At 31.3% G+C, this 13,132-nt stretch overlaps 1 protein-coding gene across 1 annotated transcript; it reads right to left on the minus strand.

The window, feature by feature from the left end:
• Nucleotides 1-7,925: 7,925 nt before the first annotated feature.
• On the minus strand, nucleotides 7,926-11,497 carry LOC105139602 (cytokinin riboside 5'-monophosphate phosphoribohydrolase LOG1-like). Its single transcript, XM_011046101.1, has 7 exons — nucleotides 11,045-11,497; nucleotides 10,543-10,640; nucleotides 10,373-10,403; nucleotides 9,602-9,701; nucleotides 8,617-8,687; nucleotides 8,330-8,473; nucleotides 7,926-8,217 (listed from the first exon to the last, which is right to left on the minus strand). Exons 1-7 carry the CDS (start codon nucleotides 11,156-11,158, stop codon nucleotides 8,125-8,127), a joined length of 651 nt encoding a protein of 216 aa, XP_011044403.1. The 5' UTR covers nucleotides 11,159-11,497; the 3' UTR covers nucleotides 7,926-8,124.
• Nucleotides 11,498-13,132: the final 1,635 nt, after the last annotated feature.

Below are 13,132 nucleotides of genomic sequence, written 5' to 3' on the forward strand. Positions count from 1 at the left end.
TACACTCTCTCTCTCTCTCTCTCTCTATATATATATATATATATATATGGACCCAAAAATGGATCATAACAACCACTATAAAATTTGAGTCTCTACCTTTCTTTGACTTAGATAAGCCTAAAACATAGTTTATAGAAATATCCACACAAAGTTCAGTAGATACAGATGATCGTGTATATAAACTAAATGGTTAAATTCTATATTTTGCTTTTCTACATACAATGTATTGTTCATAGATTCGTTACACCTCTTTTTTCATCTTTGATTAATAAAAATGCCCATATAATACATCTAAATTTTTCATAACCCCAAAGTGACCCATTAAACTACTTCTATGTACTTCATGAATAAACAATTCACACAAAGAACTAGTAGGGACACATAATCTATTATTTTTAAATAATAAACCATCCATCAAATAAAACTTACCAGAAACTAATTGTTCAACAGATTATGTGCAGTCGGGGTTGCAAACCTTTCAAAAACAATTATGAAACTCTTCAAAAGAGTTCCTTAGAGCTTCCAATTGCACACAAGAGCTCTAGGCTTCTTCCCTAGCAGCAAAGAGCTTAGACTTTAGACCATTTTAAGTTTCTTTTACCTCAAAGATCACTTGTTTCAAGGTGTCCACTTTATTATAATCCAAGCAAAGTTATTTTTTAGTGGAGTGTAGTTGAAGGACAACGTCTTGCATGTTATCCTTTAGTGATGCATAAGCTACCTTAAGGTCCTTTAGTTTAGCCTCCATAATAGCCTGCTTATCTTTTAGCTATAAAATGGCAATTTGGTTTACCCTGTGTTTGGTAATGACCTCCTTCACTAGGCTCCTCTTAACCATTTAATGCCTCTTTGAATTAGCATGTATTATGAAAATCTATCAAAAATAATTATTATTAAAAACAACAATAATAAACTAAAGTAAATAATGAGGTTAGATAAAAAAAAAATTATAATATCAAAGGCTATTTTTTCATTCAAGGTTAGATAGAGATTGTAACTTTTATTAAACATTCCTAAAATGTCTAAAGGAATAGTGAGAACCTTGTTCAGGTGTTTCACCACCTCTAAGCTAGTCTTTTCAAGGCCAAACCTTTCATAGTGATAGCTTCTATGGCCTGCTTCTCTTTCCCAAGTAAGGTGGGGAAAGTAAAAGGGACTCAATTAAGGATAACGCCAACAAAAACATTCTTAAACCCAATTTATCCAACTTCCTTATAAGCACCTTAGATAGAGGTCCTAACAATTAACAAGTCTCTATAACCAAAATCAGGGATGAGATATATGGATTGCTATCATAGGAGAAGCCTTTATAATTGAGGCTACAATGTCTATCTTTACAGGAGTGGAGACCCTCTTTCTTTTAAAGTAGGTAATATCAACTATAATTACTTTAGGGGGGTCAACTTTACTTGACCTCTAGTTAGGAGACATTGATTTCCCTTAACTTTCATTTTTACAAGAGAGGTGATGACTCCCACCATTATTTTCCCAGGAGTAGTAACCTCAGGAATAATGAATTCATCTATATTGACGGGATCGTGCTCTATCTTTTCTTTAGTCTTGCCTCTACTCAAGTCAAGAGATAAAAAAACGCTTTCCATGATTTAGAGAAACTCTCATTTGTAGAACTTTTTGAAATTTGTCCTTCAGTTGTTATCCTTGAACAAAAACAAAGTCATAAATGAAGTTAGATGTATAAAATACAAGGGATAGAAAGGACACACACTTTGCATCACCGATGAGGTCCAAAAACTTTCTATCAATTTAAGTTTCATAGCTTTGGATTCGCTATCTAGATCATGATATTTTTTTCTCCTACGGGAAGGGTCCTTCCCATTTTAGTTGGTTGTGGGAGGATGAATTCGAACCCCTGACATCGTTTGTAACCACATGCTCTAATCCTCTAAGCTGTAACCTCATGACTCTAATGTATATGTTCTTGGGAATACCTTAAAAAAACTTTTCTCTCCCCAACCATTTCATTTCAGGTCAAGAAGATGTGAAAATTAACACCTCTTTCTCTATAAAAATGTTGTGTTCCAAGTGTGAAGTGGGAGAAAGAGGATTTTATTATTGGGGTTTATATGTGTAAATATTGATAAAGATTTTTCTTTGAATAAAAAAAATTAAATACAAAAACTAACAAGTACAAGTTAAATTTTAATAAGTAATATTCATATTCCAATCCCCGCACTAATATATATTTGTTTTGTGATCTATTTACTTAAAGATGTATTTGCATCAAATTTATAATAAAACTACTCACTTAAGCATTAATTTTAACAAAAATAATTTATACATGGTTGTATTAAAAACAAAACAAAGGTTGGAATTTCTTTTTTCTTTTTTCTTTTTATAAAATGATTGAAAATTGATGTAATATATAAAATACATTGATAGGATTTCCTTATAATAAACATATGAATATAAGTATATACTTGGTTATTAATATAATACTTAAAATGATGGTTATCATGCATGACTTGCAGTCCGAATACCATTTAAAGACTCGAGGCTAGAATATCGAGATGTGATGCTATCCCTTTATATTAAAAAAAACTTTGTAACCAGGCCTTCAATCTGTTTCACCTGGCTAGTTAATATATATATATATATATATATATATATATATATATATTTGAAGCCAAACAATGGTTATGAATTTATTGACTAACAAGTCGTTCTTCAGTTAATGCAGGTGCCGTATCACATGCCATGCAAACATGATCTCACACTCGCGCACATGCCTAGAGAATAACCATCTCTAATCATGGAATCCTTCATTATTTTCAGAAGATCCAATCCTCTCAAATTCACAAGCAAATCACTAACTTCCAAGCATTTTTTAAATCTCGACAGCCGAAGTATAAACACTAAGAAAAGTCAACCTTCTTTGCTGCAAGACAACCCAGACCCAGAGCCCTCAAGATCACGCGCACTGAGAGGTTTTGACTCGAACCAAGCGGCAAACTTTGACAGGCCACTCCTGGGGTTTCGACGAAGCTTAAAAATGATTCAAGGGTTAGATCCAAGCATGTTCCGCGCTATATATATATATATATATATATATAGATGAGTGAGAGTCTGAAGGGCACTCTCCCTCCGATCTCCACGTGCATCCCTGAATTATTCCATTATCAGTATACGTAATGGTGTCGTATGCTTGATTTGTTACCCGCAGATCGGTCAATCTTTGTGAAGGCTCAGGTCGTGATTAGTGTGCTTAATAAGGTCAACAGATACACAAGTGGACTGCGACCTAATTAGTAGACACTCGGGGAATTTCACACGTATGGTTTGTTCAAACCCTATGTACTCCTTGCAAGTCTCCCAGTTAAAGATCATTAGTTCAAGAATGGAAAATTGTCTTCAGATTTTGGTAAGAAGTATGAAGAAAAGAGATGTTCGGCTGACCTTAATTGAAGGCCCAGACAGGTAACTAACTTTAAGTTTTTTGTTCATACATGATTGGGTTTAATGATGTAATAAACTTGGTTTAAAAACTTTAATCTTTTTGAAATTATTATTTTTTGTTCAATTATATAATAAAAAAGAGATGTTTGAACATTAACTAAATATCAAAGTATTTATTTAAAACCATGAAAAAACCACAAATATTAAACTGAAACAATTTATATTTTTAATTAAAAATAAAATATTAAATGATTAAACTGAAAAACAAATCACCAAGAAAAATAAATAAAAATAGAAAAAATTAAAGAAAAAAACAAAAAATAATAATAAGTTGTTCGCTGCATCTTATTAAAAAAAAATAGGTAACACGTTATCTATTGTGATATATTCTAACCACAACATGTGGCTAGAAAATTAAGCAGCCAGCTTTTAAGGGTAAAAAATCCATTTTTTATTCAATTTTTTTCTAGTAAAAAATACTTTAAAAACCACACAGACCTCAAAGATACTCAATTTTGTTATTAAATCACCATTTAATTGGTTTAGAAGCAAAACCTCAACTTGAACCAAAATAAAATTTAGAAACTCAATCTATTTTTTAGACAAGATAAATGAACAAGAAAATATAAATGGAATTCCTTTAAGCAAACAAAACTTATTGACACTAAAAACAAAGAGTTTTTTCATAAAAAAAATATGTGTCAGTCAACTTTTCTTCACCATAATCCAATATCTCTCTCTCTCTCTAAAACTTAGGGATTGAGATAGAAAAAAAAAAGTTTTGAACCTCATTATATAATTTCAAAACCAAAGGGACCAAAAATAATTCTTGACAAAACCCGAAGGCAAAGTTAAATAAAATTAAAAAGGGTGCTTACCCCTTCTTTTTTTTTCATAAAAAAAGGTATTTTAGATATTTCACAAATATAATTGTGGTCCTCTATTTTTCAACCATTCTAAGACATTAAAATTGGATCATTTTTTTATCGGTTCAAGTATGAAAAAAAATGACAAGATGAGTTTTTGTGATTGAGATAACTTCATAAAAAATAGATAAAAAAATGATCAACTCCAAATTCCAAACAACACAACATTAAAGGATCTAATTGAAAAGAAAAAAAGTGATGAAGGGTGGAAAAAAAGCTAGCATTGACACCTTTTTTTCCTCATAAAACATAAAAGGCATGCTATTTTTCCTTTTCTTCAATTTTGATCCCTTCACTTTTAATTCCTTGCAAAGAACCGTATCAAATCCTTTTTCATGAATCCAAGCACCAATCCAATAACAAGTTGACCTCAAAAACCATATAAAAAACAAATAAAAATAAAGTACCAATCTTATAGTCAACATAACATAAATGATGAATTTGAAAAGAAAAAAAAGGATAATAAAAAAAGGATCAAAATGAAAAAAATACAAAATGTTATTGCAATTTATAATGAATTGTCTCATAATCCACAATGAATTACTTATCTTTGTTAGTTTTTTGCACTAAATATGTAACCCACACTACATTGAAAGCTAGGTTAAATTTTTTTAAAGTAAAAAAAATACGCAATCAGCAAAGATATCATTTTAAAAGAGTAAGAAAAATCTAAAACCTAAGTTATTGATTTGAATGAGTTTAACAATCTTAATTAATTTAATAATATGATTACAAAAACTTCAATGACAATAAAAAAACCTAGAAAGCACTGATAACTAATAATAAAAAATGAATGCTTGTCAATATTATAAAAATATACTCTCTAAATATTGTCAAAAGGTCTCAATGATCTTATATAATAACAAAGTAAGAATTGAATGAGAATAAGACAAGCTAATAAAGAGAAAAAAAAAATGAAAGAAATCCAATGATAAGTTAGCACTAAAGTAAACATTGAAGGACAAACTAGAAAAAAAAAATACAATTTTCAAAAGGATAAAAAAATCCTAACTCAAATCACCATATCAAACTTGTGGTTTGGTTGTGAGATTATGATAACCCTGCATAAAAACAATAAGAAAAACAATAGAGGTTAACTCTCAAGTAAGCTAAATGATGAAAGGAAAAAATTTAAAATATAAAAAACTCCAAGTTAACCTTATTTAACTTGACTAACTTACGACCTAGATTAACTCAACTAACTTATGAATTGAAATATACTACCAGAAAATCAATAAATACAAACAAAAATACAGAGAGAATATTTTCATCGGTAAATTTTCAATAGATTTTACCGACAGAAATATTCCCTTGATATATACTAAGGGAATTACAATGGGAAAAAATTAAAACAAAGCAAAAAAAATGATGATTTACCAACAGAATTATCAATGGAATGAAGCGGGTAATTTTTTTTATGCGTCTATTCCATCAGTAAATTCGTCAGTAATAATTTTTTTATTACCAATGGATTTATCGATGGATAAAAAATCACCAATAAAAGATTCATCAACAAAACATTTTTGTCAATGATTTTGTTGATAAATTAATTACCGTTGGAATATATGTTTTACGCCAACAAAAAAAATTCATAGGTAAAACTGTTAAATGTTACAGTGATATGAGATTGGAATAATCTCGCGCATAGAAAAACTCAAAAACTCATAAAACTCAAGTCCTAATAACTTAATATCGACTGATGAAATTGAAAACAAATCAATTTAAACAAAAAAGATCTAAAAACAATCTGAGTTAAATCAAGCTAATTTTCAAAACTTGTGATCTAGGTCATAAGACCTGCATTACTCTGTAAAAGACAAACATGAAAAGATCATCAAGCAAAATTTTTAATCATCCAAAGTTAAAAAAAAAATAGCAATTAAAACAATGAGCATCAAATCTGGTATAAAAAACTAAATGAAAGAAAATAATGAGGGAATAAATTGAAAAATAAAATAAATCAAGAAAAAGATTTAAAAAATAGCAATTATAAGAATGAGGACCAAATTAGATAATAAATAAATAAAATAAAATATCAAGGGATGAAATTGAAAAAAATTGAGAAAGGAATAAAATAAATAGCAATTAAAAAAATAGGGACTAAATTGAATAATAAAATAAAATAAAATAAAATATTGAGTGATGAGATTGAAAAAAATCAGTTTTAAAAAGCGTTGAAAACAAAACAAATTACAATAAGAATAATGAGGAGCAAAATTGGTACAAATACAAACTAACATGATATATTTAATATTTAGAAGGGCTGACATGAAACTCGAAGCGAGGAAAGAGAAAAGAAAAAAAGAAAAGAAAATATCCACTTTTTTAATTTTAATTTTAATATTAATTAATCGTATGTTTGATATTTAAGAGTATTATTTAGAAGGGCTGACATGAAACTCGAAACGAGGAAAGAGAAAAGAAAAAAAAGAAAAGAAAATATCCACTAAAATATATGAAAATATGAGAAAAATTAAATTGCATTTTGTTCAAATTGATTACAATTAAAACACCATGATGAAAATATAAAAAAGATGTTGGACTTAAGTTTTAAACATTTTACTATTAAAGGTAATGAAGTTATATTATTGTGCAATCAAATGTTAAAAGACTTAAAAACTCTTGAATCAAAATTTTATTTTATTTTTAATTTGAAAGGTATTTAAATTATTTTACTATACTTTAAAAATATTTAAAGATTAAAGTTTCCCCGATCAATATAATAATGAAAAATGAACTATACTGAAAATACTCTTTTATCTTTAATAATAAGTTAAATGATTATTTTACTGTTTCAATATACTTATATCTTAAAGCATAATGATTCATTTGTCTGTTTTATTTTTTTTTAATTTTAATTTTAATATTAATTAACATATATTTGATATCTAAAAGCGTGTTTGATATTGTAATAGTGATTATTTTTTAAGATACTTTTTGTTTAGAAATATATTAAAAAAATATTTTTAAAAAAATTTATTTTTAAAATCATCACATTAATTTTTTTAAAAAAAAAAATAATTTTAAGGGTTTTGACCTTGATGTCAAATATACTTCTAGCCTAGTTGTACTAGCTTGATTGGTAAAGAAAGGACCGGGTAAATGAAGGTTTTTTTTTTATTCTTCTCATATTCTTGGGGTAAATATTCTTGAGGTCGATGTCTCTTCCTAAACAGTACTCTGGATCCGTCAGTTTCTTGAGGTCGATGTCTCTTCCTAAACAATACTCTGGATACCATCTCTTGCATCTATTTGCATAGTTTGTCATAACCGGGCCACCATCTTACCTGAAAAGGAGACTAGGTAATTTTATTTTTATTTTTTATTATCAAAATCAATTTTTTTTTTTAATTCTTAGTGTTGAAACAGACAAGTAGATCAATTGAGTTAAACGGATAAATATTTTTTTTTATTTAAATTAAAATCCAGCCCAGGTAGGCTCTACATTGTAAGTTTTGCAGATGAACCCCCGGGGCAGCGGAATTTAATATCTTCAGTTTTTTTTATTTGAAATCGGTAAACTCGTTGGTTTCACCGATTGTAAAATCCTACTCCTTCCCTTCATTTTCTCGCAACAATAACACGCAAAACAGAACAGCACCAGATTTTTCATTGGAGAGATGAATCAATCATGCCTGGAATCTTAAGGTTGATTTTGTATTTAGTTTACTTCACAAGAAGAAGAAGAAGAAGAAGACTATATTGGTCATCTAAAATTAGTCCATTGCATTGACAAAAGCATATATCATGCTCTGTTTCCTCTCTTTGTATGGATCAATCTCTTTCACCTTGCGATATCACATTGTGGAGGGTAGCCTAACTGTTCGATCTCCCAGCTTAGCTTTGAGGCCACTATTTCATGTCGTGGAAAGTACTCCTGAAACACATAAATTCATAGTGATTAAGTTTGCCAGGACGACTGCAATATCAAAAACCATTCCCTCCTAAGCGTCTGGCCTGTCAAGAACTAGAATAAACACCAGGAGTACCTCCATTTTCTTGACAAGCTCTCTTGGGGTAGGGGCGGATACAATTATATGGCGTGCGCTTGGATTGATGAAGCCTTCCTCTACCGCTTTGTCAATGAATGACAGCAGGGAGTTGTAATATCCATCCACATTCAGTAATCCCACCTGCAAAACATGACTCCTACTGTAATTCTGCTTCCAGACTTGGTTTATTGAATTCTACTACCAAGAAATAAACAGAAATTATCGGCTTATCGCACTTCAGGAATGCTAGCTAGACAGATTGGATACGAGGAAAGGTGCTTTACCGGCTTGTCATGGATGCCAAGCTGGGCCCAAGTTATGACTTCAAGCAGCTCTTCAAGGGTCCCGTAGCCACCTTCATTCACAACCGAAGAAAAATCACCAGGTTAGAGATTCATTTATACAAGTTGGAAATGACTTTTGTGAAAAAGAATTTCATAAAATGGCATTTGTTGAGCTCATTCTTTCAGTGCTCGAAGGGCCATCTCCAGTCTTATCTTTCACTGTGACAGCAGGCCCAACACAACACTAGATTGGGCACAGCTTCATTATGGCCCAGCACATTATTTAGTCTAATGGCGTAAATTTCTCATTTTAAAAATGGATAAAAATTGAGGTGGGCTAACTCAATGACCTGCTGAACCGGAGATTGATCCAAACCGGTTTTGGTTCAAGCTAGATTTTCTAAGATGAATGGGATGTTTTAGGTTGATCCATCAATCATGGTTTGACTTCATTAATCTGTAACTCAGATCTTGAACCGAGTTGAATTTCGGTCCGGTAACCATGACTTGAAGATAAAAGAATAGAGGGGGGGAAAAATCACCCCTATGACTACTATGATTTGAAGGTAAAAGGAAAAAGAGGAGGGGGAAATTACTCATGATATGCAGCAGGTCAGCTGGCAAAAGGACCATTGGGTACGAGTTAGCAATTATTATTTTTTTTCATGTTTTTTCCCCTCTTAAAGCGGATGGTACAGTTATACACAAGACATGGAGGCCATGGAGGGTAGCTAGCAGTACTGTGGCCCAGAGCGAGAATGCATGCTGAACACCGAAAATAAGGGCTCCCCAGAACCCTAATTTTCAATGCCAGAAGCTTATGATAATAATGAAACCTGTGACGACGACCTTTATTGTGGTCTTTGAAAGAGAGACCAAACTCAGAGCAGATAGATTCTAGTTTATAAGAAAGAATTTATGAGAAGTTGGATTCCCATTTATAGATAACTTATGTCTTGTTAGGGTTCTTAAGGGTTGTACCAACCAGGTAAGGCCATAAAGGCATCAGAATGTCTAGCCATTTCAGCCTTCCTTTGGTGCATATCGGCAACAGCCTTCACTTCACCTACTGTTTCTCCAGTGATCTGCACAATGTCCAGTGTCCAAGTCAACATAAAACAATGCACAAAAGACACCAAGTCTTTTTCAAGACACAGAGTTATCCACAGAGAAGCAATGATGAGTGGCAGAGGTGGTGGGCTCAAAATCAAAGGCATAAAGCAGAAGGGAGGAGAATTAAAGAGGGAAATGCAAGGGGAAAAACGAAAAACATGTCATCCTGTAAAGTCTCATATCTATATCATGCTTTTTCCAAGATGACCCCGAAGAAGAAGAGAAAGTCCTCATAAAACTCTACCAAGTCGCCAAATAAAACGTTTTAGAGAGGGACAAAATGGTGAAGCCCCAGATTCCACCAGGTGGATTGATAGGCAAGTTCATCCAAAAAACAAACCCTAAATGTGAAAGCCTTTACCTTACAGTTAGAACATGCATGAGGCTCCATAGAGCTGTATGGAGAGAAAAAGAGAAGAAAAGGAGATAAAAAGACAGAGGTAGAAATTGAAGTGAAAGTAGGTACCACAAACGATTTTTAAAGAAAGAATTAAAGCAAGAGAAAGAAGAAAATCATTCAAGAAAAATTAGAAAAAAAGATGATTCTTTTTCCACTCCCTCTTTCCCTCTTCCCCTTCTCACACACCCACACACACAGCGAGTCTCAAAGGTTCAAGCCCTATTACAGTAAGGGAAGAAATACCTCTCTAGGCATGAGTGTCTTGGGGATAACTCTACACACAATCAAATGACAAATATTAGTAATTATTCACGGGAGAATTAATAAGAACAAATAAGTGCATTTCTTCGCCTGCTCGAAAAAATATGTAAAGGAAGAAGAGAACTAAACAGTGAAAAATGGCGAGGCTTTACCCAATCACATGACGGCCACCATCAAAAACAGCTTGAGAAATTAACCCCATTAAACCAATACTCCCTCCTCCATAAACCAGGTCAATATTTCTTGATACCTTTGAAAAGAAGAAGGGAAATGATGTCAAATTCTTGGTTCAACAAATCATATATCATCGTGGATGTATAATGTAGCTCAGAGAAACAAACTGAGTTTTATGGAATATAAAGCAGAGGAAATGATGATAAGCGTTCATGAGTGATGAATTGGAATTCTTAAAAACCCATAAAAACAATGCAAGGCAGAAGCTATGATCAATGATCTAACACAGTCACAGGATTCAGAACGGAAAACCAAAACAAGAGGCAACTTGTGTGCATGTAGTGGAAATAGTCAAGAAACAAAACCAAGAGAACCTGAGAAGAAAGCATCGGAAAGTAGAGAGAAGAAGAAGAAGAGATTGAATTGTAAAAAAGAAACAGGGGCCAAAACAGAGAGACAGATTTTGTTTTGGATTATTACCAATTCTTTTCCAAGCTCAATAGCAGCATCTTTATAGCTGCTTTTCTTTCCTGGACTACTACCACAAAACACACAAATCCTTTTAAATCTCGATTGCTTCATTTCCATATCCATTTCCCTCTCCCACTCCCCTTCTTTCCCAGAAAACAAAGAACAACGACTGTGTCTTGAAGAAATACCCTCTCTGTCTCCACCCCTACAAGTGACCCACCAACACCAGTACCAGAACCACACAAGCTTAGCAAAGTTTGATAGTGGGTTCGAGCATATATATAACGGCAGCGCAGGCGTCCATTAGCACGCCTAAACTCCCATGTTTTTTGTTTTCCATAACTTTTAGCGCTACAGGATCATAGGAGTGCTTGCCTTACCTCACCTTGCACCCAGATAGCTCACAAGCCAATAAAAATCTCCTCCATTTTCCTTTTCTTCCTCCTTTTACCAACTCTTCACTTCTCTCCTCGTGGATTATAACGTTATTCTCATAATCCACAATCTACTTTCATTATTGAAACTTATCGAAATACTTGTAACTTATATATTTTTCATAAAAATAATGATCACGATCACTAATTCTGTGGCACCGCAATCAACAATCTTAATGTTAATATATTGATTGTCACATCAATATATAATCAAGAGATAAATATAACAATACATCAAGTCATTGTATCCATTAACGTGAGTCAATAAATCTGTTGATTGTCTGCTTCAACACAATAAAGATGTCAAGTGTTATATTACATTTATATCTATAATATATCTGGAATAATAACAATAATAATTCAAATTTCACTTTTTGGTCATATTCTATCACCAAATCTAATTTGCTTTTACAAAGTTTTTGCCACACTACACTTATTTTTTTGTTCAAGCATTTGGATCATGTTCTTATCGCTATTGTTGTTTCTTACAATATGTTAGTTTGTATGTATATGCTATATTGTGAGAGATCAATTTTTATTTTATTTTTTAGAAAAAAAGTCCAGGTTTTATGGAGTTGTTTACACTATTAAATCAAGATAATTTTTTTAAATAATATAGATTCTTAACAAGAAATATTGTTTTTTATTAAAAAACAATATTTTATGATTATTAAAACAATATAATACATACATACATACATACATATAAATGTTCATATTTTATGTATAATTAAAAGCTAAAAACATCATAAATATGATAAAATAATGTTAAGAATCTATTTAAAAATCTTAATAATAATAATAATAATAAAATTGATTTGAATTTTCACAAACAATTTATTATTAATAATAATTATTTTTATATCTGATAAATAATAATTGAAAATTAAAATCTACAATAGTATTTAAAGAATGACATAAAAATAAAGAGTTAAGAATCATATTAAAATCTACAATAGTATTTAAGTGCCAAAAAAAAAAAGACACAAAAGGATTAGGCTTAGCGACAAAAACCTCCTGTAGCAGGCCAGGCTCGCATGGGCTTGGAAGCTAACCCTACATGCTTGGCACTGTTTGTTGTCTGCCTCTTACTATTATTTTTTTATATATAAAAAATAGATAGATAACATGTCTGTTTAAAAATAATATTGTCAGTGTAATTCTAACTCGTGATCTTATTACTATTTCTTACGTATATCAACAAAGCTACAATGCTGAATTGTTATATAATAATAATAATAATAATAATAATAATAAAAAGTGCTTTACAGTTTATATGGACAACAAAGTAACATAAAAAACTCTAATTTTTTTAGAATGTATAGATAATATTAAGTACCGTCTTATGAGCCCTTGGCTTCACCAATAAATATAATATTTGACTTTTATTATGATTTTACCTTGTAATAAAAATAAATTAAAAATTACATGAAGATATACACCAATGACCTTACTACACATGGATCGAGCTAGTTTCCACAACCATATATGCTCTAACTAAAAAGTTTCAAATGTGAAAGCATGTGGAAGTCAAAATTGATTTATTCAGTGCTGGTCCTGTGATCGGTTCCTTGTCATGCTCATAGCTTTCTTGTAATTTCATGGCGCTCAAACCCTAAGAAGCTTGGACTTAACTCGCAGCTGGCACCGCCTTTATTCTTAC

Source organism: Populus euphratica, unplaced genomic scaffold, assembly GCF_000495115.2.
Source record: "Populus euphratica unplaced genomic scaffold, PopEup_1.0 scaffold94.1, whole genome shotgun sequence".
NCBI lineage: Eukaryota > Viridiplantae > Streptophyta > Magnoliopsida > Malpighiales > Salicaceae > Populus > Populus euphratica.

What these genes read in the sequence shown, in the direction of transcription:
- LOC105139602 (XM_011046101.1), bottom strand. Translation starts at nt 11,158, where the DNA reads ATGGATATGGAAATGAAGCAATCGAGATTTAAAAGGATTTGTGTGTTT. An exon ending in TTGAGCTTGGAAAAGAATTG is followed by an intron (nt 10,641 to 11,044) that starts GTAATAATCCAA and finishes TTCTTTTCAAAG; the next exon opens with GTATCAAGAAATATTGACCT. An exon ending in TTGGCATCCATGACAAGCCG is followed by an intron (nt 8,474 to 8,616) that starts GTAAAGCACCTT and finishes CATGTTTTGCAG; the next exon opens with GTGGGATTACTGAATGTGGA.